This window comes from Lontra canadensis, unplaced genomic scaffold (assembly GCF_010015895.1).
Source record: "Lontra canadensis isolate GAN:19392208 unplaced genomic scaffold, GSC_riverotter_1.0 scaffold45, whole genome shotgun sequence".
In the NCBI taxonomy this organism is placed as follows: Eukaryota; Metazoa; Chordata; class Mammalia; order Carnivora; family Mustelidae; genus Lontra; species Lontra canadensis.
In genome coordinates, this window is record NW_022631039.1 from 7,026,917 (window position 1) to 7,054,229 (window position 27,313).

General features: G+C 47.1%; 1 protein-coding gene across 2 annotated transcripts; it reads right to left on the reverse strand.

The window, feature by feature from the left end:
- Positions 1-470: 470 nt before the first annotated feature.
- PRKRIP1 (PRKR interacting protein 1) lies at positions 471-24,075 on the reverse strand. 2 transcript variants are annotated; one of them, XM_032872487.1, is made up of 6 exons: positions 23,950-24,075; positions 23,148-23,226; positions 21,811-21,911; positions 17,314-17,399; positions 16,004-16,071; positions 471-584 (listed from the first exon to the last, which is right to left on the reverse strand). In XM_032872487.1, exons 1-6 carry the CDS (start codon positions 24,073-24,075, stop codon positions 484-486), a joined length of 561 nt encoding a protein of 186 aa, XP_032728378.1. In that variant the 3' UTR covers positions 471-483. The 2 variants fall into 2 exon arrangements, with proteins under 2 accessions (XP_032728378.1, XP_032728379.1); XM_032872488.1 differs by lacking the exon at positions 471-584 and adding an exon at positions 10,812-10,922.
- Positions 24,076-27,313: the final 3,238 nt, after the last annotated feature.

Consider the following 27,313-nt stretch of genomic DNA (forward strand, 5'->3'; position numbering starts at 1 on the left):
AGAGCCAGGGCCACTTCCGTCAGCAAGCCTGGAAACAGGCCCACCCCTGTCACATCGCTTCCCAGCCGTCCCTGTAGCTCTGGAACAACATCAGACAGGTCTGAACAAAACCTGATGTTTCTGTTCTTTACTAAATAAACGTTTCTTCCACAGAAACTAGTCCAAACTCATCACTGTCCAAACAGGAGAAGAGGCACCAGGGGCACAAGGTGATACGTGTTCCCCATCAGCCGAACGTGAATGAACTCTGCTCGGCGGTGCCCCAAGGGTCCAGGACGCGGTCTCTGTCCCACAGGCACGGAGGCCTGCCAAGAGGCGGGGCTGTCAACAGTCAGGATGGGTTCCCGCTTGCTTCTCTCCGGCAAGGCGCTGGGAGGAGAACTGAGCTGAAACGGCCTCCTTTGCCTCGGGCTGTGTGGAGGCTTTTCTGAGGCTCGGCCGCAGAATGGGCCAGGCTCCAGCCGGCCACTACAGCAAACACTGTCATCGCCCCATGGTGAAGCTGGGCTGCTCCTCCCCTTCCTCCTCTGTGCCAGATGCTTCCTCAGAGCTACTGGATGGCTGCTCCCGAGACTGACTGGATCCTGTAATCACACGACATCTGATCAGAGACAAATGGACCCAGAGAACCAAGGGACGCTTTAAAATGGAGGAGCACGAAGGAGAAATTATGAACTACAGTTTGCCCTTGAACAGTGCAGAGGTTAGGGGCGCCCATCCCCCATGCAGCCAAAAATCCACACAGAATTTTTTTTTTTTTTAAAGTAGGCTCTATGCCCAGCGTGGCTTGAACTCATGATCCTGAGATCAAGACCTGAGCTGAGATCAAGATCGATGCTTAACCAACTGAGTACCTTGGTGCTCCTTCATGTATAACTCCTGACGCCTCCCAACAGAACTACAAACAGTCTATTGACGAGAAGCCTTACCCGTGACATAAACAGACCACTAGCACATTCTGTATTGACATGTATTGCGTACTGCATTCCTACAGTAAAGCAGGCTTTAAGAAAAGTAAGCCAGATATAACAAAATGTTAAGAAAATCAGGAAAATACATTTACAGTGCTGTACTGCAAAAAAAAATCCACATATATGCGGACCCACGCAGTTCACACTGGTGTTGTTCAAGGGTCGGCTGTAGTTGTTCCCACACAGCGTGAGGAGCCAGAGAAGGTGCTCACGTCGTCAGTCCCATGTGCCGCGTCTCGAATATAAAGGGTGGGTCCCAGAACCGGTCTGCCACAGCTGGCAGCTGGATCCCATCTTTGTGAAGAAGGTCCGGAAGCATCGTAAAGGGAACCCAACACCCCATCAACTGGGCCTCACTGCTTTTTATTTTACTTTTTAAAAGATATTTATTTATTTATTTATTTATTTATTTGACAGAGAGAGAGAAAGAGGGGAAACGTAAGCAGAGGGAGTGGGAGAGGGAGAAGCAGGCCTCCCTGCTTGGGCATGGAGCCCAATGCGGGGCTGGATCCCAGGACCCTGGATCACAACCTAAGCTGAAGGTAGACACTTAATGACTCAGCCATCCAGGCACCCCTTATTTTTTTCTAAAGATTTTATTTATTGGGGTGCCTGGGTGGCTTAGTGGGTTAAAGCCTCTGCCTTTGGCTCAGGTCATGATCTTGGGGTCCTGGGATCGAGCCCCACATCGGGCTCTCTGCTCAGCGGCGAGCCTGCTTCCTCCTCTCTCTCTCTCTCTCTCTGCCTACTTGTGATCTGTCAAATAAATAAAAGTCTTAAAAAAAAAGAAAAGATTTTATTGGGGCGCCTGGGTGGCTCAGTGGGTTAAAGCCTCTGCCTTTGGCTCAGGTCATGGTCCCAGGGTCCTGGGATCGAGTCCCGCATCGGGCTCTCAGCTCGGCAAAGAGATAAAAAAAGACTTTATTTATTTATTTGACAGACAGAGATCACAAGTAGGCAGAGAGGCAGGCAGAGAGGGGGTGGGAAGCAGGCTCCCTGCCGAGCAGAGGGCCTGATACGGGACTCGATCCCAGGACCCTGGGATCATGACCTGAGCCAAAGGCAGAGACTTTAACCCACTGAGCCACCCAGGCAGCCCCCTCACTGCTTTTTAGATGTCGCTCCCCCTCCGATCCATGTGTGTCACTCTCACCATGGCAGGGCCATGTCCCCAGCCACCACTTTAACACTTAACGTTAGGCCAACAATGCTCCCACCCAAGTCTCAAGCTCTCACGACAGGACTTAAAAACTATGTAGCAGAGGGATCTGCCCACAACAAATATGCCAGCTTCCCGGCTCTTCCCACAGACCCAGAAACCTTCTCTGTTGACACTCCACATGCGTCTCTTAATTCCAATGTTTCCCTGGCATGACTGTCGGTGCCCACGGTGCAGCTGAGCTGGCCAGAAGCCAAGCAGAAAGACATCTTGTCCCCAGCTCCTCCTCCCCCTCCTCCTCTCCTCTCCTGGGGAGCAGGGGCAGTGGGCGAGAGTTGGGACAGGAGAGCCAGAGCCCACAGAGACAGTCCTGTCCTCCAGCCCCCTGCAGGCACCGCGGGCTCCCCAGGCCCACCAACAGGCCTCCTCCTGCAGATATGCAGGAACTGGCTCTAGCACCCCCCAAGAGCCCCCAGGGACCCAGAGCTGTGCTACTGCTGTCATCACAGGGCCAGACAGACAGCTACAAGGTGGGAGGCCTGGGGTGCCCCGGCCACAGCGCAGTCTGTAGTTCAGCTTCACACCCCAGGCTGGGCCACTGGAGAGCACTCCTGGCGGAGGCTGCACCCGTCTCTCAGACTCGGTTTCACGGCTACAGGATACTCCCCCTCCTCCGCAACCTCACGCCGAAAGGAATGAGACGTTTCAAGAGTACAGGGAGCACGTTCTATTCTTTAAAGTTTCTTTCCTTATTTGAGGGGCGGGCAGAGAGAGAATCTCAAGCAGACTCTGCACTGAGCGGGGAGCCCAAAGTGGGGCTCAACCCCACAGCCCAGAGATCATGACCTGAACCAAAACCAAGAGTCCGACATTCAACCAACGGAGCCAGCCAGGCACCCTGAGCACGTTTTAGTAACTAATATTTGTAGAAAAATTCTTATGTGGGGGGCGCCTGGGTGGCTCAGATGGTTAAGCATCTGTCTTCGGCTCAGGCCATGATCTCCAGGTCCTGGGATCGAGCCCTGCATCGGGCTCCCAGCTCAGCAGGGAGCCTGCTTCTCCCTCTCCTTCTGCCTCTCCCCCTGCTTGTGCTGTCGCTCTCAAGTGAATAAATAAAATCTTAAAACGTAATGAAACAAAACCCTAAAAAACCTCTTAGGTGCCAGGCACATGCTAAGTCTTTCCCTACACCACCCTGTTTCACTCTAACGGGCATCTATGAGATGGGGCCGCCTGGCCTGCTCAGTCCGTGGAGTGCGCGACTTGATCTCAGGTTGGTGAGCTCGAGCCCCAAGCTGGGCGTGGAGATTACTTGAAAAGAGAAGTCTAAGAGACAAGCACCACTACTCCAGATCCACTTCACAGATGAGGAATGGAGCTCACAGAGGTTATGTAACTGGTTATTCAAGGTCTCAAATCACTAGGAACCAGGACTCGGACCTGGACGGTCTGCGCCTCCGCCAAACGGTGCCTGCAGAAGAGCACGAGGAAACGGAGGCAAACGGGAAACCCGGCGGAGACGGGGGTGAGGCGGGCACACTGACTGGATAAGCAGAGTGGAGTCAGTGCACACAGCAGAGGATCACTCAGCGTTAAAATGAAGGGCATTCTGACTCCTGCCACAACACGGATGAACCTTGAGGACATTATGTGCAGTGAAACAAGGTACCACAGAGCCAGGTGCCTAGGATTCCAGAGCACGGAGACAGACAGTGCCCTGGTGCTTGCTAGGCTGGGGGGAGGGGGAGTTCATGTTTAAGTAGGTACAGTTTCCATTTCACAGGATGAAGAATTCTGGGGAAAGATGGTGGTGACGGCTGCACAACAGGGCGAACGCATTTAACGCCACTGAGCTGTCACTTAAAAATGGTTAAGATGGAAAATGTTATGTGTATTTTTACCACAATACAAAAAGAAAAAAAAAAAAGGAAATCAGGAAAAGAGAAACTGTGCATACCATGGAAAAATGGAGTGAAAAACTAGGGAAGCATCAAAAACCTGGCTCTGAGCCCCCAAACGCCAGGCCAGTACCCCCAGCTCCCTGAGCGTGGCAGGCACAGGAAAGAATGCTATTTCTATGGCACGTGGTATGACTGGTCCAAGGCCTACAGCCTCCGTCTCCACCGCGCAGGCCAAGGGGAACACAGTCCTTGCCACTTGTAGCCCATTCCCTGTACACCAGCGGGGGCCCTTGCTCTAGAACTTGGGCTCCAAGGTGGAAACTGTTGATGATTTTGTTGCTTTGTTCCATAACTTACTCATACTCTGCCTCAAGGTTCTCTAAGAACCACCATCCCCTCCTAACAGTAAACACAACTGATGCATACGTGTGGGAAATATGTTGTCGGGGCCTGGAAACATCACTCTCAAAGAGAGGCCTAGGAATCTGGTGCACACTCAAGTCCTTTGGTAATTCGACAAAGTTATTTCACTTGCTCCTTCTTTCAACAATATAAACAAAAAATAAAGTGTTTATTACTACTAGGTTTAATATCTAGGACACAAGAATCAAAAAGAAGCTGCCCCAAATTAAAACAACAGTGAGACAGCACAACACAGACTAGAATGGCTACAACTGAACACAGGGGTGCTGCCACTTGCTGGGGAGGATAGCAGCCCCCGTTTACTGCGCTGGGAGTGAGGGATGGTCCGGCTGCTCTGGAAGCCAGTCTGCCAGTTTCTTACACAGCGAAACACACTCTTATCACAGGAACCAGCCATCACCCTCCCAGGCACACACTCAGCGGACCTGAAAACACCCACACGACAGTCAAGACACAGATGTCTGCAGCAGCTTTTTTCCTAAATCACCTGAAACAGGATGCAACCCTTATGTCCTTCGAAAGGTGACTGGAGAAACCAGCCATGACCTAGCTGTGGGATGGAAGGCCGTTCCACGATAAAAAGGACGGAGCTACGAGGCCAGGCAAAAGCATGGCTGGATCTTAAGTGCATATTTCCAAGTGGAAGAAGCCGGCCGAAAAGACCACGTGTTCTAGGACTCCAACTACATGGCATTATGGAAAATGGTGAACAGATGGGTGCCAGGGACTGCGGGTGGGAGGAGGCTGGAGGTGGAGCACGGGATTCTTTTTTTTTAAGGCAGTGTAACGATTTCCCAGGACACTGTAATAGTGGATACAGGATGCCATGCATTTGTCAAAACTCACAGAACTTCACAGCACGAAGAATAAATCTTAATGTATGCAAATTTGAGAAGTTATTTAGGATCCCAGGACGAATGCAAAAGGTGACACATGAATCCAACCCTATACCAAATGGATGAAACAACTTCTGTGAAGACAGGGGGGAGAAAAGTGCTGCTCTAAGGAATTCTGGAAATCTGTATGACCAAAGGCAAAGGAACTGCACAGAACACTGGACTCTACTAGCTGAGAAAACGGTTTCGCACAGGGAACAGGTTAACAATTCTGAAGGCACCACCCACAGGCACTGGAGCTGGACAATGGGACAAGTAAGCGGTGGAGGGCAGAGGCCAGGCTCCTCACTGTCAGAGTGGCAGGTTACGGGCAAACAAGCTGGAATGAGGCTGGAGGCTCACGCCGGATGGTTGGAACGATCCATGTGGTCACGGATCGGAGCTGGAGACATCAGGATAGGCTCAGGTTTAGTGTAACAGAGAACAATACACATGGTTATGTCTAGAAATATCCGTAGATACGTGTAAACACACTGGTTAGTACGTGCACGTTTCCTTGTTCTATCAGTTAAACAAACACCACCACCCAGCAGCAAAAAACATGCCCCCAGATCTTGGTTTCTAAAACCATTCCCCCAAAAAGTGAACCAAACCTCCTTGAAGAAATGGCTGGTTCTAGGTCTGGGGCAAGAAATATAAAAGGTAAGTCTGGAATAGGTTATACTGCCAGAAAGTAAGGATGTGCTTTAAAAAGGAAAAAAAAGTCCAAATCTCTCAAGGAAGGAAGTATGTAAAGGGGCCACAGAAGCCAAAGGAAAGAGGCCCGCATGACCAGAGCTGGAACAAGCTAAGCGACTAAAGAAGTAAGGGGGTGCTGCATTCAACCTAAAGTATAAAATCAACATCCACAAGGCCCTACTGATATACACAAGCAGGGGAGAAGAGGACAATATGTGCAGAAGAATTTCAGATCATCCATGTGGTTACTGCACCTTCACAGAGAGGAGGTGCTAACTCCCCGGCTGATTCGCAGTGTGGGCGGCAGGCAGTCACTTCTTTCCAGAAAGTACAGTGTGGGAAAGGGGAAAAGCAGAGTGAATTTACAGTAGACAATCCTGGCAGGCGTTGCCTCTCCGCCAGGCGATCAAGGTCAACGCATCCACAGTGCAAGTCATCTCAATAGTATACAGTCTTGATACAATGGATTAAGAATGGGACTTTATCTGTGTGGCCTTCCTCCCCAAAATAAAATAACTCCAGGCTAATCAGGAGGAAAATATCAGACAAAACCCAGTTGAGGGACATTCTACAGGACATCCAATCCTCCAATCCTCCAAACTCTCAAAGGCATCAAAAACAAGTCTAAGAAACTGTCAGAGCTAACAGAAGCCTAAGGGTACATGGTGATTAAAGGTAATGTGATATCCTCGATGGGATTCTGAAGCCAGAAAAAGGCATTAGGTACAAACTAAGGAGATCTGAATAAAGTAGAGACTTCAGCTAATGTGTCTATCAATACTGTTCATTAATTGTGATAAAATGGTTAACTTCAGAGGTTAATAAAAGGGAAAGCTGGATATGGAAATCCTTGGGATTATACTATCTCTGGACTTCTGTAAATCTAAAACCATTCTAGAAATTTTTTATTAAAAAAAAAAAAAAAGACACTGCCCTACACTCATAGAACTGGATTTTACAGTGAAATTATGTTGGGAAGAATTTCCTCTATCCTACCCTTCAAGGTCCTTCTAGCTGGACTAAGAATCAAACTGACATGAGACAGTAATGGGAGAAAATCAAATCTAGTTTTTTATGTATGGGGAATGTGGACAGACACAAAATTCCAAAAACAGGCAACAGGAAGGCTTAAGTGACATCCTGAGCACAGGAGAGGGGTAGGAGTCTGAGGATACAAAGAGGCAGAAGACCATTAGCAGGAAGGTAACAGGAGATGTTTGGAAAACAAAGTGTGCCCTCTTGTGCAGGTAATTTCTTAGGTTAAGAAGAATCTGTTAATAGCTCTCTTCCTGGTACAGCAGGCAGTTGAGGGGGAGGTAAAGAGATTTTCCTGAATCTGCTGGGTTTTGACTGCTTCTAACTCGTGAAAATTAGTAACAGGAAACTTTACCAAAACGGAGTTGAGGGGGGTTGGTGCCGTACCCTCACCATCAGCTGCAGACCCAACAAGAAGAGAGGGACTCGATCTTTTCTGTGGATACTGCTCTACTGTCCCAGCTGGAGAAAGAAATGCCTTCCACGTACGCCCCTGCCCCAAAAGCTTAGCCAATGAGAAGCCACCATACTTTGAATTCCAAGTTTACTCTACTGAACTTTTAGTTTATAACAGCCTTCCTAACTTACCCCTTTTCTCCTCAAAAGCATTTCCTCAGGGCACCTGGATGATTCAGTTGATTAAGCCTCTGCCTTCAGCTCAGGTCACGATCCCACAGACCTGGGATTGAGCCTCACAGGGGATTCACTGCTCAGCGGGGAGTCTGCTTCTCCCTCTCCCCTCTGCCTGCCCCCTACCCCTGCTCATGCTTGCTCTCTTTCTCTCTCTCACTCTAATAAATAAATAAATACAATCTTAAAAAAAAAAAAAAAAAAAAAAAAAAAGCACTACCTCTCCTTTGTTCTCTAGACTTGCCTGTGCTTTGGGAACAGCTTGTTTGTGCCAAACCGCAATTCTCTTATTCCTGAATAACGCCCTTTTTGCTGGTCAAGTAACTGGCAATTCTTGTGTTTAAGGTTAACAAACTCAAAAACAATGTTCATGCCCATGTGGCCCATCTTGGGGCAGCCTGCCCTTGGCTCCTTCAAGAGATAACCACATTAGGTGACTTAGCAGACTGTCTAAACCATGTAAGTGCACACCCCTCGGGGAGCAAGGCAGAGGGAAAGGCTAGATGGTTCGGTTGCGGAGGGAGGGTAGGAAAGGCTTTAAAAAGAGAGAGAACATGGCAAGAGGAAGGTGCAGGATGATGAGAAGGTGCAGGATGACTGCAGGAAGGTGCAGATGGGGAGCCAAGCAGCAAGGAAAAGGACAGAGCACAGAGCCCGGAGCATGTGAAACAAGGAGGAAGAACAGAGGTGTAGGGCACCTGGGTGGCTCAGTGGGTTAAAGCCTCTGCCTTTGGCTCAGGTCATGATCTCACAGTCCTGGGATCGAGCCCCACATCGGGTTCTCTGCTCAGCAGGGAACCTGCTTCCTCCTCTCTCTCTGCCTGCTTCTCTGCCTACTTGTGGTCTCTGTCAAATAAATAAATAAAATCTTAAAAAAAAAAAAAAAAAAAAGAACAGAGGTGTACACTGGAGGGAGCAGAGAACCAGGAATGCAGGAGCTGCTGACTGGATTCCAAGCAGGGTCACCCTGTGGGTAAGCGCACTGGACGGTGGAGACCCATTACCTGGGTTCCAATTGTGCCCCGTCACTCCCTCCCTCTAACCCTGTTCGGTGCCTATAGTCCCCCAACTGTAAAACGAGGTAACACCACTGCCTGCCTATATCTCAGGGCAACTGGGAGGATAATATTCACCAAGCACTTACAGCTGGGAGTACATAATAAATATTCGTAAGCGTTAGCTATTGTTATTATATAATTTTTAAAAAATTTTTTAAAAAAGATTTTATTTGTGTATTTGACAGAGAGATCACAAGTAGGCAGAGAGGCAGGCAGAGAGAGAGGAGGAAGCAGGCTTCCCGCAGAGCAGAGAGCCCGATGCGGGCCTCGATCCCAGGACCCTGAGATCATGACCTGAGCTGAAGGCAGAGGCTTAACCCACTGAGCCACCCAGGCACCCCTCATTTATTTACTTTTTAAAGTTTACTTGTTTTTGTAATCTCTACACCAACATGGGCCTTGAACTCATGATCCTGAGATCAATCAAGAGTCACATGCTCTTCTGAGTCAGCCAGGTGCCCCAAAACGGATATTAACTTAAAAAAAAAAAAGAAAAGAAAAGAAAAGAAAGAACAGATTAAAAAAAAATCCTTCCTTGTACTATGGAATTATAAGGACATGGGAAAATATTTATGAGACAATGTTATGTGACAAAATTAGAACAAATATAAATACAGTATTTACATAAAGAGGCTTATGTGATATATATTTAAAAACAATTAAAAAAGTCATTTAAAATGTCAAAATGACTTTTTAGTAAGGATTATAGATAACTTAAATTTTTTACTTTATTCTTCTATGCACACTCCAAAAACTTCTAAAATGCTCATATATTATCTTTATTCTCTCCCTCTCTTTTTTAAAGATTTTATTTATTTATTTGACAAAGATCACAAATAGGCAGAGAGGCAGGCAGAGAGAGAGGAGGAAGCAGGCTCCCCGCTGAGCAGAGAGCCTGATGCGGGGCTCGATCCCAGGACCCTGAGATCATGACCTGAGCCAAAGGCAGAGGCTTAACCCACTGAGCCACCCAGGCGCCCCACCCTCTTTCTTTTTAAAAAGATTTTATTTATTTATTTGACAGAGGGAGAGGGAGCACAAGCAGGGGGAGAGGGGAGAGCAGAGGGAGCACACTCCTTGCTGAACAGGGAGCCTGATATGAGGCTTCATCTCAGGCCCTTGGGATCATGACCCGAGCCAAAGACGGCCGCTTAACGGATGAAGCCACCCAGGCGCCCCTAATTAGCTTTATTCTCAAAAGGCACAAAGCATACAGATAGTTTTCCAACATAGCAAATATAAGAATTTGGGCACTGAAACAACGGTTCAATCTAAAACATATACTCAGTACCTTCTGAACACCAGATACCAGTTGAGAGAGAAGTCTTAATCCAGGCAATTTTGTCGCCTCCCCCCTCTCAGCCCTCCCCCAAGAACATTTGGCAAAGTCTGGAGACATCTGTGACTGCCGGTAACCAGGGGGCGGTGGGCACTACTGCCATCTAGTGGGCAGAGTTAGCAGTGAACAGGACTCAGCCCCGCACAACAAAGAATTCTTCGGCCCAAAATGCTGACAGAGCTGAGCCTGACAAACTGCTCTAAACGTACCTTGTCACGAATCACCCGAGGCCGCCCTAGGTTTTTCTGGTGGGCCGGCCTGTTAGGATTAAGTAACGCTGGTTTGGGGAGTTCAAGGTTTCAAAATAAGGCACGTTGGCTTAACGCCATCCCATGGGGCCATTCGGACTGGTCATCTCCACTGAATCACCGGACCAGCGTGGACAACAAATGGGGACAGTTTCTCTCCAACAACAGACAGAACGCCTAGCCTGCTGCCTGCCCCTCACCGCCTTCTGGAAGGGCTTAAAAAGCTGCAGTGATCTTCCGTCCAAGTTCCTCAAGAACCCAGTGGTGCCCTGAAGCCACCTTGCGGCCCAACCCAGCACCACCACTCAGTTTCTCTTCATGTCGACCAGACAGCAAGAAAATCCATTTTCTCTTTCACAAAGTGAAAACTGAGGAAGAAGACAGAGAAGGCACACACATCGCCTTCCCGACCAGCACCCTCTCTCCCGCTCACTGGTACAAGGCCTACCCGGCTGTGTCACTGTACTCGCCACCGTTTAGTCCGGGCAGGTGCTAACTTCACGATGACGCGTAAGGGCAGGGCCCACGTCCTACAACAGCGATTTTCAAATTTGCTGGATGGCAGCCCACAGCCAACACAGAAACTGAAAGAAAATTTCACAAATCCCTTTATCCAGAGGTGTGACGCACTTGGACGATTTCTAGCCTGCTCTATTCACGCTGGGAAAAACGACAAACAACAGCTACAACCTGGAAACCGACTGCAGGTCTCGGCGAGCAAAGATCACAACCTTGGTGTGACAAAACACCGTGTCACAAGGTGTGACTCCACCTGGGCACAAACATTGTCTTTCTGACAGAACCGAAGCTCAAGACGTGGGGAGGGGTGGCGGTGGGGGCAGTGAGAGGCCCAAGGCTGCCGTCAACAAGCTGGAGGCTCTGGACGTGAGCTCCCTGGGAGCACCAGAGCCTGCTCTGTGAGCTCAGATATGCTTTGCAGCCTTGGGCAAACTGAAGAAAGGTTCCAAAAAATGGCAGGGTCCATGCACCTAACGTCTAAAAGAGATTAGAGGAGGAGGATTTGAGAGGCCCCAGCTCTGTGCCAGTGCCACTGGTCTCCTTCGATCACAGAACTGATGACTAAAAAGTTAAAACATGACCCCTAAAGACCCAATACAGTTCATTAAGTACAAATTCAGAGCAAACTAACCTCAGTTTCCTGTTATGGAAGAGTTTTTAGATGCACTGCTGAGGGAACCCCCCGAAATGTGGTGTGTATCTCAATTACAGCAAGAAGTCTGGCAAAGTTATCAAACTGTAGACTTTTGGATCTAGAAAGTGCTTATCAGTTATAAGCTAAAAAAAAAAAGAAATCTGCTCAAATAAGAGAAAACAGATGCTCGAGGTCAGGGTGAGCTGGAGGGAGAGCTAAGCCTAGAACTTATGTCTACTATACCCATTCCACACCTCAAATTACCTCTGAATTTCTTATGACACGTCTGGGAGTAAGGGAGGAAGAGGGAGTCTGACTGATTCTTAGCTGGAGAATTAACTCCACCCTAAAAGTCTTAGTGAACAGGTCCCTGCCAGCCAACACGGAGCTCCCCCGGGGATGCTAGAGGGCTTAGGCCCTGGCCCAGGCCCAGTCTGGCTCAACATTTTCATTAATGACAAAGGAGTTATGTTTATCAACTCTGCCCATGACAACCCCAGAAAGTCATGGTAACATGCTGAATTTCAGAATCAGAATTCAAAAGGATTTTGGAACCTGAATCAGCACCAGGCTGAAATGCAAAAGAGCTACAGTCCCGTGTTTAGATTCTAAACAAAGACAGAAACAGAGGGTTCTAGGTAAGACAGAGCAAGCACATCTGACTCCTTCTCTCCACTGAATATCGCTATAGGATGTGGACAGAATGATGGACTCTTTTTTTTTTCTTAAGATTTTATTTACTTATTTGACAGACAGAGATCGCAAGTAGGCAGAGAGATAGAGAGGGAAGCAGGCTCCTTGCTGAGCAGAGATTCTGATGTGGGGCTCTATCCCAGGACCCCGAGATCATGACCTCAGTCGAAGGCAGAGGCTTTAACCCACTGAGCCACCCAGACGCCCCAAATGATAGGCTCTTGAGAAGCAAGCAGATTAGGGGAAAAGACCAGCATACAAAGTGCCATGGGAACAGCTCTGAATTTCTGAGGACTCTTCCCCTCAGTACCCCCAGCCTGGAGTCGGGGCGATTTGACATGCAGACATGGAGCCCAGGCAGCGAGCGAACTTCACAAGAAACCCTCTGGTTCCGGTCTGAGGAGAAAGAAAGGGATTCCCGATGCTGAGAGTAAGGGAAATTCTTGGGTCTCCTTTTTCTCCATTCACTCAGACCCTAGCACTCAGGGAATCCTGCCCGAGTCGCCGTGGCAAAAGCACCTGTGGCGGCAATGGGGGCTTGCGGGCACAAACACTTCAGAAGAGGGGAGCCTTTCTTTCTGATCAGAGGAGTTGTGGTCCTAAGATGGCCGCGGAAGCCCTGCTGCGTTTCTTCTCCGTCCTCCCACTGCTCGGCCCCGGAGGCAGGCGCAGCTGAAGGCAGCATGTGCCAGCCTGTGACTAAAGCCCCAGTTTTCCGGCTGGGGGTCTGAGAAGGGGAGTCCCAGGAAACCAGAAAGTACAGCAGAGCTCACGGAGAAAAAGGAGGTTAGAAAAGACACCATAAGTCATTTCTGAACTCCCGGGCTCAGCCTAACAGCACAAGCTTGGATGTGGCCGGAATCATCACACCGAACAGTTCAAGAACGAACTCAAAAGAACTAAGCCCTGCCTGGCCACTGGGTGGCACACGCAGGACACACCTGGAGAGCAGGGCGAAACTTGGAAAACCGAACTGAATGTGGAACCACAACTACAGGAGGCTAGGGAGAACCTGTGTTCTGGAACACAGCCAGGCTGACTACCTACTAAAACAAACACCACCAAGACCAAAGCCTCATGATATAATATTCAAAATGCCCAGGGGATGGCCTGGGAGGGTCAAGTCGGTTAAGCGTCTGACTCTTGGTTTCAGCTTAGGTCATGATCTCAGGGTTCTGGGATCAGGCCTGCTCAGCGGGGAGTCTGCCTGTCCCCTTCCCTCTGACCCCCAGTCCAGTTTGTGCAATGTCGCTCTCTCTCCAATAAATAAAATATTAAAAAATAAAAGTCAAAATTATAGAACTTCCTGGAAAAAAAAAAAGAGTAATTAAGATAAGAAATTCACTGGGTAGGATCAACAGCAGAATAGAAATGGCAGAGGAAAGAGATAGTTTGAAGTCAGATCAACAGGAATCACCCAACAGTTAGAACAGAAACAAAAGACTGAAAAAAACAAACAAACAAAAAAAAAAACACCTTCCAAATTTGACAAAAGACACATACGTCTGGATTCGAGTAGCTCCATGAATCAAACAGGATAAACCCAATGAAATCCACATATAGACACATCATAATCAAACTGCTGATATCTAAAGACAGAAATCTTAAAAGCAGCCAGAGAAAAACAATGATAGAACAATTTGAATGACTACAAAATTTTTATCAGAAACCGTGGAAGACGGAGAAAGTGGAATGGCATTTCTAAAGTGCTAAAAACAAAACAAAACAAAACAAACCACACACACCAAAAAAAAAAAACCTGACAAAACTGTCAACCCAGAATTTTGTACCTAGTGAGAATGTCTGTCAGGAACAAAGGTGATATGAAGACAGCCCCATATGGAGAAAAGCTAAGAAAATTCATAGCCAGCAGACATCTTCTAATTGAATGAATAAAAAGGTTTTCAGAGAGAGGGGAAATGATGCCGCAGGCAAGCTTGGATCAAGCACTTCTGGGTTCCCCCATGTGTAGGGAGGGAGAAGAGGTCTAGGAAAGTAATAGGGTAGGTCTATTTGAGGAACGAGTTTTTAGCATCACATTTTCGTGTAGTAAAATAAATTACTCTAAGAAATAGTAGGAAATAGTTTAGAACTACACCATATACAGTGTGTGACGTAGTATGTTCGTAACTTACAAGGAAACAGGTTCTGGAAGGGACAAATCGTATTTAGTGTATCAGGGAAAGTCTGACTTCATCTGAAGACCAAAAATCACAACTGTCCGCACAGGAGCCACGGCTGGTCAATCAGGGAAGTGCCACCAATTCAGGACTGTGGTCTGCAGCTGTCATGTGTTTGGTCTCTTGGCATCTTTTATCCTTTCCACTGGAGACCTCTTGTTCCCTGACTCTCAGCTCACGGGCTCTCAGGCGAGTGGCTGGCATCTCTGGCCATGTGACGGGTTCAGAGGTGGACAGGACTGGTAGGACGATGGGATGCTGACTCAGCCCCTAGTCCTCCCTGTTTTGTTTTTTTTCTTTTACGATTTTATTTATTTATTTGACTGAGAGAGAGAGATCACAAGTAGGCAGAGAGGCAGGCAGAGAGAGAGCAGGAAGCAGGCTCCCTGCTAAGCAGAGAGCCTGATGTGGGGCTCGATCCCAGGACCCTGAGATCATGACCTGAGCTGAAGGCTGAGGCTTAACCCATTGAGCCACCCAGGTGCCCCCCCATTCCTCCTTGTTAACAAAATTTCATCTTAGTCTAAGGTGGCAATGTACCCAGCTTCCAGGGATGAATCCTGACGGTTACAAAGATAGTCACAACAATTCTGTTTTCTATTCACCTAACAGCAGCAAGGAATGGCAAAGTGACCTAGCACTGACCAATGCAATATAAAATGACATCTGTTGGGCACTTTTGGGGATCTTTTCTCTTCTGTTAAAAATAGGGAAAAAAAAAAAAAAAAAAAGACAAGGACCACTTCTTTCCCCCTTCTTTCTTCTTTGAACACTGGTCTGATGGCAGGAGTCGCAGCAGCCATCTCATGCCCACAAAATAAAGGCCAAGAGAACTGCTGGGATACTGGGCCTGACGCTACTGAGCTGCTAAACCCCACGGCTGACCCCTTCCACCAAATTTCTTTCACATGAGAGAAATGAACTCCTCTTCGTCTAACTACTGCTATTTGAGTTTTCTGTTTCTTAGAGACCAAAGCACTGTGGTTTTGTTTTGTTTTTTTTAAAGATTTTATTATTTGACAGAGAGGGAACGTAAGCAGGAGGAGTGGCAGGCAGAGGGTGAGGGAGGCTCCTTGCTGAGCAGGGACCCCAACTGAGCCGAATGAGGCAGGGTGCAGCCCCAGGGCCCCATCAACCACCGACCGGGAGGACATGCGCCTGCCCGAGGACAAGGGGCCAGGGGACAGAAGGAGACAAAGAATGCCAGTGACATCACTGAGCTCCTCTACTAGCCATCCCCGAAGGGAGGTCTGTCCTGACTTAATATAAGTCAGTATCTTTCCTTCTGTTTACCTTTCTGACACTTGCAATTAAACAAGTCCTAATTAAAAGAAATAAGTCCTCGTCTCTTCAGTGGCCAGCCAACCAGCTCCAAACTCTAAATCTCTCTTTTTTTAAGATTTATTTGACAGAGAGAGAGAAAGAGATAGCGAGAGAGGGAACACAAGCAGGGGTGTGGGAGAGGGAGAAGCCCCGATGCAGGACTCCATCCCAAGACCCTGGGATCATGACCCGAGCTGAAGGCAGACGCTTAACAACCGAGCCACCCGGGCGCGTCTCTAAATCTCATTCTTGACAGGTCAGCCATGGTGATCAACACCAAGAAAGATCACAACCTAGAAAAATAAGTACCACTCACCGTATTTTTGTTTCTTCTGTTCAAGTTTCATCTTCTTTGCCAATAATTTCTTCTCTTTTAACTTCTGGCTATAAATATAAAATACATGAATTCCTTTACTAACTTACTGTATGTTCTAGAAAATAAATATCTACTTAAAGGGTGTTTAAAGACCTTATAATAACACAAACACGCTAATAATGAAAGGGAAGAAATACTTTCCCATGATTCTGCTACTCCAACACCACCAATATTACCAAGCTGTTTTCTTCCCGAATCAAAATGAAATCGTTTGTGGAGTCCTGACGTGATTACTGAAAATGTTTTTCATTCTGAGATATTTAGGGACTATTTTTATTTACTTGTTTATTTTTTTAAATGACAACACTTTATTGCAATATCAGCTTTCTAAAGCTGGTGGAGACTGAGCAGCATTTCCATGTGAAATGTTACAGCTTTACAAGTTTTGTTTCTTATTTAATTTCACACGCAGAAACAAAAACATGGTAAAAGAAAAAAATGCAAAATAGCTAGAAAAAAAAAAGATGTAACCAAGCTGTAGCATTCAGACGTGCTCTGTAACTAAATTTACTATGCATATCAGAAAGCAAAAGAAATGGGGCGCCTGGGTGGCTCAGTGGATTAAGGCCTCTGCCTTCGGCTCAGGTCATGATCTCGGGGTCCTGGGATCAAGCCCCGCATCAGGCTCTCTGTTCAGCAGGGAGCCTGCTTCCCCCCGCCTCTGCCTGCCTCTCTGCCTACTTGTGATCTCTGTCAAATAATTAAATAGAATCTTTAAAAAAAAAGAAAGAAAGAAAGCAAGCAAATGAAAGACTATCTCAATAAATTAACAGACTGCCAGAAACAGACTAAGAATTAGGAACTGTTTTTAGAATCCTGCTTACTTCTCCAAAGGACAAGAGAGCATTTACTAAAACACACACACACAGTCTACATATTGATGTAATGTCACTGAGGGAGGTCACACACCCTAATTTAAGGAAGAAGCTAAACAAAGTTTGCTCACAGCATACTGTTAAACTTGATGTTAAAATACAGACGTGGAGGAAACCTAGAAATCCACCTGATCACCCAGGCGCCGACCTGAGCTGCGGAGAATCTGTAACGGGGAGATATGGGGGGGGGGGGGAAGCATCAGCAGTAAGTGACTTAGTCTCTCAGATACTCAGATATCTCAGGCCGTCCGTCTACTGGGTAACACCCAAGACCTTGACAGGTCATACAATGAACTTCTGACCGCAAGGACTACTCAGCTCTCACATTTCCCGCCTTTAGGCTTCATTGGTTAGGAAGAGCCACAGAGCCCTTACCGCTTTTTCCGCCGCTTTGCCGTCTGCTCCTCCGCAGCAATTTTATTCCTCTCCAGTCGCTTCTGAAACTCTGCATCCAATTTTTGCTGTGAAAAAACACATCATTTAGACAGACTCTGGGCCACGGATGAGAGCTCTAGAAGTCACACCACTGGGGGTGCTGCAGGCACATTTTAACTGGAAGAGGTTGCCCCACAGGTGGGGCAGGAATCAATATACGGCTTCCTGCACTCGGACGGCGAACGGGACTGCTTCGGTTCAATAAGATACCTTCTTGCCCAAAGAAACATGAGAGCATGAGAAAAGGCACAACTACTGGTTATGTAGCCAGGGTCCTGGCTAGTGTGCTCTTGTGATTTATAGTAAGAAATCTAGGGGCTCCTGGGTGGCTCAGTGGTTAAGCATCTGCCTTCAGCGCAGGTCATGGTCTCAGAGTCCTGGGATCCAGTCCCATGTTGAGGTCCCTGCTCGGTGGGAAGCCTGCTTCTCCCTCTCCCACTCCCCCTGCTTGTGTTCCCTCTCTCACTGTGTCTCTGTCAAATAAATAAAATCTTTTAAAAAAAAAAAGAAAGAAAGAAAAAAAAAGAAATCTACACAACTGATCTTCGAACACTGGTTTGCACTGATGGTAGCTGAGCCAAATGCCTACTCTGTTTCCTTCCCTCTCAAGTAGTTTAAAAATTTAAACAGTGCTTCTGGTAGTTTTTACGTAGAGTTTTCTTATTCTTGACAGTGGAAAACCCACCATGGTGACCAGGTATAGCTGTGGGACAAGCCACCAGAAACTCCCCACTAGAACTGACAATGTCACAGGCAGAGGATGGCAGTAGCTACAAAAGAACCACCAAGGGCTGGGGACCAAGACAGGCCGCAGGTCAAGCAAACACCAGGTGAAAACCACCACGGCAATGATTCCATTGCCTTCCCAAATCCTAAAGGTATTTTTCAAACTCAATTTTGGTCATTCCAGTGAATTTTTACTTTCACGTATTTTCTCCTGTGTCATGTCTATCTCTTTAATATTTTTTTATGTTTTTAACATTGTTTTTTGTTGGAACTGTTTTATGTTGGAAAATTTCAAACACAGAAAAGTTGAAGAAATTATACACTCCATATGCCCACCACCAAGATCCTACAATTGACATTTTGCTCCTTGCTTTATCACATCTGTCCACCCAGCTATACCACTACCCATCCATCAGCCTGTCTTTTTTTTTTTTTTTTTTTTAAAACACATTTCAAAGTCAGTTGCGGACACCAGGACATTTCACCTCCAAAGATTTAAGCATGCATAGCATTAACAGGTTTTAATACTTGTTAACAGTTTTTCTATTTTTTCCGCTTAAGGTAATACATACAACAAAATGCTCAATTGTGAGTATACTATTTAATCACACTAGAAAGTTCTCTCCTACGTCTTCCTATGCAACTCCCACAGACAATGAAACACAAATATGGTTTAACATAGGTTAGTCCTGCCTCTTGTAGAACTTCGTATAAATAGGACCATACGACAGGCTCTCTCATGCAAGGCTTCCTTCACTCAGCACAATGTTTCAGGGATCGTCGTATCATTAGTCTCTTCCTTGTGATTGCTAAATAGTATTCTATTTGAATGAATAATCGTTTTAATTTTTTTTTTTTTTTTTTTTTTAAAAAGACACATTTATTCAGCGTCATGATCAGACTATTACATTTAGCAATCAACAGCATGGGTGCAAAAAAAAAATCTACATTAAAACCCTTTGTTGGAATGCTTTACACTTTCCACAGAACAGAAACTAAAATAACCTGTTATACAATTAGTCACAAATACAGTCCTCGAGTTTTTTTTGCCCATACACATGAGTATTGTCTAAAACATGTCTTCTTTGTAGCAGCTAGGCCCTGCCACCACTGTGCTTGGCTGAGTTCACAAATCTGTTGTAACCTGTAGCTTCCCTGTCACTTCTCTGGCTCTCCTCTCCTGCTAAGCTTTGTTTCCTGGCAGTAATTAAAACCTTCTGCCACTGCCGTAGCTGCTGCTGCTGCTGGAACCACCATAGCCACCTTGGTTTCGTGGTTTGGCGAAGTACTGGCCTCCACCACCATAAGGGCCAGAGCTTCTGCCTCCAAAATTGCCTCCTTTCATGGGTCCAAAATTTGAGGATTGATTGTTGTAATTGCCAAAATCATTATAGCTTCCGCCACCTCCAAAGTTGCTTCCATCATTACCAAATCCGTTATAGCCATCCCCACTGCCACCATATCCACCACCACCTCGACTGCCACCAAAGCCACCTCGACCACTGAAGTTTCCTCCGCGACCAAAGTTGTCATTCCCACCAAAACCACCTCCACGACCACCACCAAAGTTTCCAGAACCACTTCGACCTCTTTGGCTGGATGAAGCACTAGCCATCTCTTGCTTAGAGAGCGCTTTCCTTACTTCACAGTTGTGGCCATTCACAGTATGGTATTTTTGAATGACAATCTTGTCTACAGAATCATGGTCATCAAATGTTACAAAAGCAAAACCCCTCTTTTTGCCACTGCCTCGGTCAGTCATGATCTCAATCACTTCGATTTTCCCATACTGTTCGAAATAATCTCTTAGATGATGTTCTTCAGTGTCTTCTTTAATGCCACCAACAAAAATCTTTTTCACAGTTAAGTGGGCACCAGGTCTTTGAGAATCTTCTCTTGAGACAGCCCTCTTTGGTTCCACAACTCTTCCATCCACCTTGTGTGGCCTTGCATTCATGGCTGCATCCACCTCCTCCACAGTGGCATATGTGACAAACCCAAAGCCTCTGGAGCGCTTGGTGTTTGGGTCTCTCATTACCACACAGTCCGTAAGTGTTCCCCATTGCTCAAAATGGCTCCTCAGACTCTCATCGGTTGTTTCAAAGCTCAGACCTCCGATGAAGAGCTTCCGCAGCTGTTCAGGCTCTTTAGGAGACTCTGACTTAGACATGACGGCGGTGGGAGGGGAGACTTTAACGATGCTTACTCGGCGGCGTCCACGGGCAGCATCGTTTTAATTTTTTTAAACGTTGTATTTCCTTTATATAGGAGGAAATTCTACAGTGAGTCTTTTTCAAACCAAATTACCAGAAAATCAACTGTTACTGGATAAAGTGATTTCCTCCTTTTTAAAAAGCGAACAAATACCACCGTAAAGTATGTAAAGCTCTCTAAAACACACGGATGTATTCAAGGAAGTAACAGGCATCGTGGTTAGATTGAGAAAAAGGTCTTTTCCAGTGCATGCTGTAAGATTAAGAGCAAGGGGCAATCTCTCACACGTTAGGAAGAGAGATCAGATATGGAAAATCATGAAGAATTAGCCAAATAATATTTGTAGGGTTTTTTCGTTTTGTTTTTTAAGATTTTATTTATTTTGACAGACAGAGAGAGAATGAGTTGGGGGAGCTACAGAAGGAGAGGGAAGAACAGGCTCCCCGGTGGGCAGGGAGCCCGACGCAAGGCTCGATCCGAGGACCCTGGGATCATGACCTGAGCCAAACGCAGACGCTTGACTGAGCCACCAGGCGCCCTTGGTTTTTATTTATACTCAGGTGGGAAAATATAGGAGTACTAAAATGTTAGTATTTGTTTTCCCTGATTTTTACTAATCGCCAGTAATAAAATATAAAAGGAGCAACTAGCACCACTGCAATCAAAAAAACAAAATCTTTGAACAAATGTGAGATCTATACCAAATCTCTAATCATCACTGAGAGATTCAGAAAAAAAAGAACATTTCTAGAGAGGATGCCTAAACACTGTAACATCCATCCTCATTCAATTTAAGTTATGGACTCAACTCAATTCTAGTTTAAAAAAACAAAACAAAAAAAACCAACAAGATTTTCTGGAGTGGGTAAAGTAACTCCAAAGTTCTATCTGAAAAATAAACAAAATATCCAAAAAGGATTTTTTAAGAACAACAAGAGAGAGGTTTTGGAGTCTTCTGGTCAGGTAATAAAAAGCTTAATAGTTCTTACATTACAATTTCTAAGGCTATTCCCAATTCTTGGTTATTATTTCACACCTGCCATGAAGAAATGCCAGCCTCTAACTAGACCACTCAAAGAAGCAGACACATGAAAGCACACTGCTATTCACACCAAACACAGAGCTACAAAGAATTATAGGAATTCAGCCAAAAAGAGAGGGAACAGAAATAATAACTCGAGTGATGTGGGAGATCCTGCTTTCTGTTCCATTTCAGGACAAATGGCCTGGAGGGGAAAGGGGACTCTCCTGTCCCTTCTACGCACACGGAAGTCTCCCTCCTCTTGTTCATCTCCTAGTGGGAGCATCCTGGTGTGCTGAGTCTGACCAACGAATAATCTGGATTTGATGTCTGTTTCCCACGCTGACTTTAGAAGGCAGCCTTCACACAGGCCAAGAACCAGGTGTTATTTTCTCTTCTTTAAATGCTTTTTCCTAAAAGTCCTAAGTGCACATTGCCCAAACCCAAGGGGTCAGCCAGCCTCTTTGCTCACTGACCTTCTCCGCCATGGCATCCATGTAGTCCTGTCGCTGGTACTCTCTCCGCCGCAAATGTCTGTACACGTGGAACTCTCCACTGCCAGCCCCAGCGCTCGAACCTACAGTCAGGAGAGTCCAGAGTTCTTAATGAAATCCAGTTACCAACATAGGCTACTCTTAATCAAAAGGGACCAAAGAAAGAAATCGGAAGTAATCGAAAGGACCACCCCCCATTGTACTCCAGAAGCTGGCACAGTGACTTGCCTAGCACGGTAATCATTAAATAATTGTTGCATGAATGTTGAATGCGAAGTCACTAATAATTCCACTCTAACACACTAAGAGGAGGAACACACTGTGGTTGAGAGATCAGAAACCTAGAAGATAGCTTAAGACCTTTACCTCCCCTGTCAGATGATTTCACATTTGATATCTGGCTGAAAAGATGTCCATGCATATTAAGTTTAAAACAAAGCAAAAAAAAGTTACTAAGTAATTGTGTCGAACCAACCAACAACCAACAACCAACCACTTTTATAAAATCATTTTTTCTTAAACCCAAGTGGTTTTGACTAGTTTGAAAGGCTATATCAGAATGTTACAAATGGGAGGCACCTGGGTGGTTCAGCTGGACTGAGCAGCTGACTCTGATTTAGGATCAGGTCATGACCTCAGGTTCCTGAGATTGAGCTCCATGCTCAGTGGGGGCTCTGCTTGGGATTCTCTCCCTCTCCTTCTCCCTGCTGCAGGCAAGCATGCACTCTCTCTCAAACAAATAAATAAATCTTTTAAAAAAATGTTACAAGGGGAATGGTGGAATTATGGGGGTTCAAAATTTTTCATACCTCTGTTATTTATTCTTCTTTATAATTAGTACGTTAGTTTACAACCCCAAAACCATGTTAGAAAAAAACCAACACGATGCATTATTTAAAACGATGCAGAAGAAAATTCTCTAGTGTCAAACTGTAAGCAACAACACCCCTTCTTTTTAAGTACAAAATTACAGAACCAGGGCGCCTGGGCAGCTCAGTGGATTAAAGGGTGGCTTGGTGGTTGTTAAAGCCTCTGCCTTCGGCTCAGGTCATGGTCTCAGGGTCCTGGGATCGAGCCCCGCATCGGGCTCTCTGCTCAGCAGGGAGCGTGCTTCCTCCTCTCTCCCTGCCTGCCTCTCTGCCTACTTGTGATCTCTGTCTGTCAAGTAAATAAATAAAAATTTTTTAAAAAATTACTGAACCAGTGAACTTTTTTTTCCTGTTAGAAATCTAATTAACAAATACTAACTGCAGGGTTTTTACATCTATGCTTCAAAAATTATATTCACCCACACACACATATCAACAGAAGACACTTACCCATTACATCTCGAACAAATTCTGGGGGAGGCCGAGGTGCCCATTCGCTCATTTTTTCTGGAATTGGAACTGCTTTGTCCTGCAACATTTAAACACGGAGGCATCCTTAAGTACAAAGCTGCTGACAAATTCACATCTCTTTGAGACCAAAGCATTTTAACTGGATGGATGAAATAAGACTGCTTTGCTCCTTGGACCTAAAGATTATTTTCTTCCCTTAGATTTACTCCATCCCCTGTGCTCTGGGGTCTATCACAGCTCATAGCCTCGCCAGGGCTACACCTAACTTTCCAAAGCGGAATTCAGAAACGTAAGTCACCATTTATGGCTGGAAACCTCTAACCTTAAACTCCAGGACACCCGGAGTCAACCCTTTCTAGCCAAGGCTGTAAGAAGAGACTTCATCCAATTATTTTTATGACTGAAGGGACCGAGACCCTGACGGGAGAGTGTCTTGTCCCAGCTATGTCGGCCAATGCCCCTCTAACAATCGATGCTGTTTAGAAGAAAATAAACCCTTGTGTCGACCCATAGACTCTATCTTTCCTGTCAACGCTTCAGTTCACAGAAAGGGAAACTAGGAGTGCCTCAGAGCACGGGAAACCGCTCCACACAGCCCTCACCCCGCCTGGGCTCCAACATAAGGCTAGGGGAAGCTCACTATCTCCGGGGTAGCCTACTCCTTCCTAAGGACTGGCCCTGGGGTTCGGGTACTGAGTTTCTAAGTCTGCAGCCAGGGGAGGCGGGCCCGCGGGTTCCCGGAAGCGCTGGAAGACGCCGTCGAACCAGCGCCTCGTCTTACCGGGTTCTTCATGAGCCGCTCCAGCTTGAGCTTCTGCTCTTCGGCCGCATTCTTGGGGATGACGAGCGCTTGCGGCTCTTTCTTGGGCCTCGGCGGTCGCACTGAGGAAGCAGCCGAACTCGCCATCACAGCCCCCCTTCACTCTCGGCGAGCGACGACGGCGCGCGCCTTTGACGACAGACCCGTGCGCCCGTGGCGCAAGCGCAGTCCGCTAGCGGGGCGGGGCGGGGCTGGGGCGGAGTCAAAAGCCGGAAGTAGGCTGCTGAATATTCATGAGCTCGAGGCCGCGCGGATTATCGTGATCAAAGCCGCTTGATTTCATTTCCTGCGTCTGAGCAAATCAGGGCCGCCGAGCCCCCACGTTTCTATGGGAGAGGTGGCCTTGCACGCCCGAGGCTTCGACCCCAGGCGACCTCTCCAGTCCGCGTGCGCGTCGTGGCTCCGCCGGTAGCTCTGCTAATGGCTCTCAGCATCCCCCTCCCGCCCACGGGTCTTTGTCCCCGAGGTTCCTTGGGTCTGGTCCATTCTCCCTTCTATTTCTGACAATCTATTTAAAACAGCGCAGACTTGTCACTGAGCTCCCTGAGGACTGGGGCCGTGTCTCTTTTGTCCTCCTCGAATTATTCTGCACCTGACACCCAGAAAATCTGCAAGGCTGGGATGAATGGGAGCCTTTCTTACGGGAAAGAGGAAAGGGCCCCTCCCATCTGGGAGCCAGCCTGGCAGTCCCAGGAGGCCTTGATGTCCTCCTCCTGGACATAAACAATTTCCTGGAACACCCAACAGCACGCAAGGCCATTCTGTCACCATGATGGAGTGAGGCATAAACACATGTTTGCACGCAGATGAAAAAACAGGAATATTGTTGGAACCACAAAAAGACCAAACGTTTCCCTCATTCTGTCCCTTACGAGTAACTGCTGTCTTCTTTAAAGCATTAGCCTCGGTTCACTTTAAATATTTATGAAGACAGCCGGTCACAGAATTGTGTCGCTTCCTGACAGTGTCTAATCCAGAGTTAAACCCACTTGCTTGAACCCTCTGCAAGTCACTTCACCCAAGCCCAAATCCTGTAATAAGTCCTCTTTCATACCCCCTTGTTGAATGAAGCAAGTGCAGTCTTCCTGCTCGAAAGAGGCAGAAGAACCTGTTTTTCAACTACAGCTGTGTTTCCGGTGGTCTTCACACTTGCTGGTTTTCTCATTTCATTAGTCACCCACTAAAGGGTGGACATTCTGTTCACTGCTGTATTCCGACGTCTGGGGCAATGCCTGGCTCACGACAAAGTACTCAGGTTTTGCTGGATGACAGTGGGATCTTGAGGGGCCAGGCACCTCAGGAACCACTGTTGCTGCTGCCTGCGCAGCCTGCTCTGCCCAGGACCGCTCTCCCACTAAATGTCCCCTGCTGGCCAGGCGACCCTTGTGACAGGATATTGTGTTAGTGCCCTAAGGCCATTCCTAGCCCCCTGAGAGTAGGTGATTTTCCAGTGACCAAGGCTGATGAATTAGGAGAAGTCCTCGACTGGCCCAGTTCTGTCACTGGAACCCCTGGAGGGCTTGGCTTGGGTGTGGTCATGGACACATGACCCTGTAAAATACACTCCAGCCACCAGATACCTCTCTTTCCCCTGAATGTGCCACATACCCAAAAAGACTTTACCTGGAGTGTCTTTACCTTCCTGGAGAACCCCCACAACACTTCTCAGCTTTGCTTAAATGCTACCTCCTCTGTGAAGCCTTCTCTGATTACCCTATTCTACCCCCCAATCCCCCGCCCTGTCCCCATTCCCTTCTCCAGGCAGTCAGTTGCTCTCTTCTTGGTGCTCTCCCTGCTCTGGGTCCCGATGCCTGGCATATGGTAGTTAGCACAGCGTGTCCTCACCATCTGCCTACCCACAAGTTTGGGAGGAGGGTTGAGCTGGAATCCCAGCATCTAATCCTGGCCTCGAGTAGAGTGGTGCTTCCAGAATGCTTGCAAAACAGAGGAATTAGGGAAGGAGGAAAGAAGGGAGTCCACAACTGCCTTAAAAAAAGAAAGAATGAATGAGTGTGTAAACGACATAACCAGGGGATAGATGAATGAATGAACATGTGAGATAGTGGATGGGCGGACAGTGAAGAGCCTGAGAGCAGCCATGTCCCCATCACTACCCCACCCCACCTCCAGCTCCAGGTGTGGCATAGAGCCAGTGTTTGGCAGAAAGCTGCTGGACGGAAGTGAAATGAATGAATGAAATGAATGACTGCACCAGGGTGGGGGGGCATGTGGGCGCATTGGAGTTCGTGATAACAACCTCAGTGTCCAAGCCTAGTCTAGGTGTGTCTACATGTTTATCCTCCCGAGTTACAAGTAAGGAACTGAGGCCCAGAGGGGTGGGGGACTGGCTCAGGGTCACACAAACTCAAACCCAGCACTCTGGGCACAGGTCTGCGAGGGCATGCTGGATCATGAGTCTTAAGAATGGAAAGACCATGACCCCCAGCAGGCCTTGGTGGGGTCCCTACATGGGACACTCTTCTAGGACTGAGGCCAGTTTCGATGTCCTGTTCCAGGACTCCCACTACTGGCTGCCCCACAAGCGTGGACTCGGACCCAGAGCACCACCTCCTCTGCCACCAGAGGGCAGCAGAGCTCCACCCAGGTGCACCTGCTGGCCTGTGCCCAGGAGACCCAGAACTAAGGTGCTTTGCAGTCTGGCAGACCCAGTGCCAAAGACTGGCTCTACCTACTCCGGGGTAGGCTGGGGAAGCAACCTAACCTCTTGAAGGCTTTTTTCTTTATGCACAAGTAAGTAACAAACCCACCTTGACACTTGGTTGTGAATGAAACGATGTGATGGACTTTCAGCATCCTGACACTCAACAGTAGGGTGACCACATACTCCAGTTTGGGGCCAGGACTGAGCAGTTTCTCAGGATGCAGGACTTACAGTGTTAAAAGGAGAACTGGGGCGCCTGGGTGGCTCAGTCGTTAAGCGTCTGCCTTCTGCTCAGGTCCTGGTCCCAGAGTCCTGGGATCAAGCCCTCCATCGGGCTCCCTGCTAGGCAGGAAGCCCGCTTCTCCCTCTCCCACTCCCCCTGTTTGTGTTCCCTCTCTTGCTGTCTCTCTCTGTCAAATAAAAAGAAATTTTTTTTAAAGGAGGAGAATCTTGGGCAAACTGGAACAGCTAGTCACGCTAGAGGGGTGGGCACTCCTTTAATCCTTTTGGTTGTGGTTGGTATGTAAAGAAATAAAACAGGAAACATGTTTACAACTATTCTGTAATTTAAGTTTCTCATGGAATTAGCAAGTCATGGGTCTTGCCACTGTGGTCCTGCTGTCGATGACAAGAGAATGGTTTCACCAAGGGGACTCAAAACTG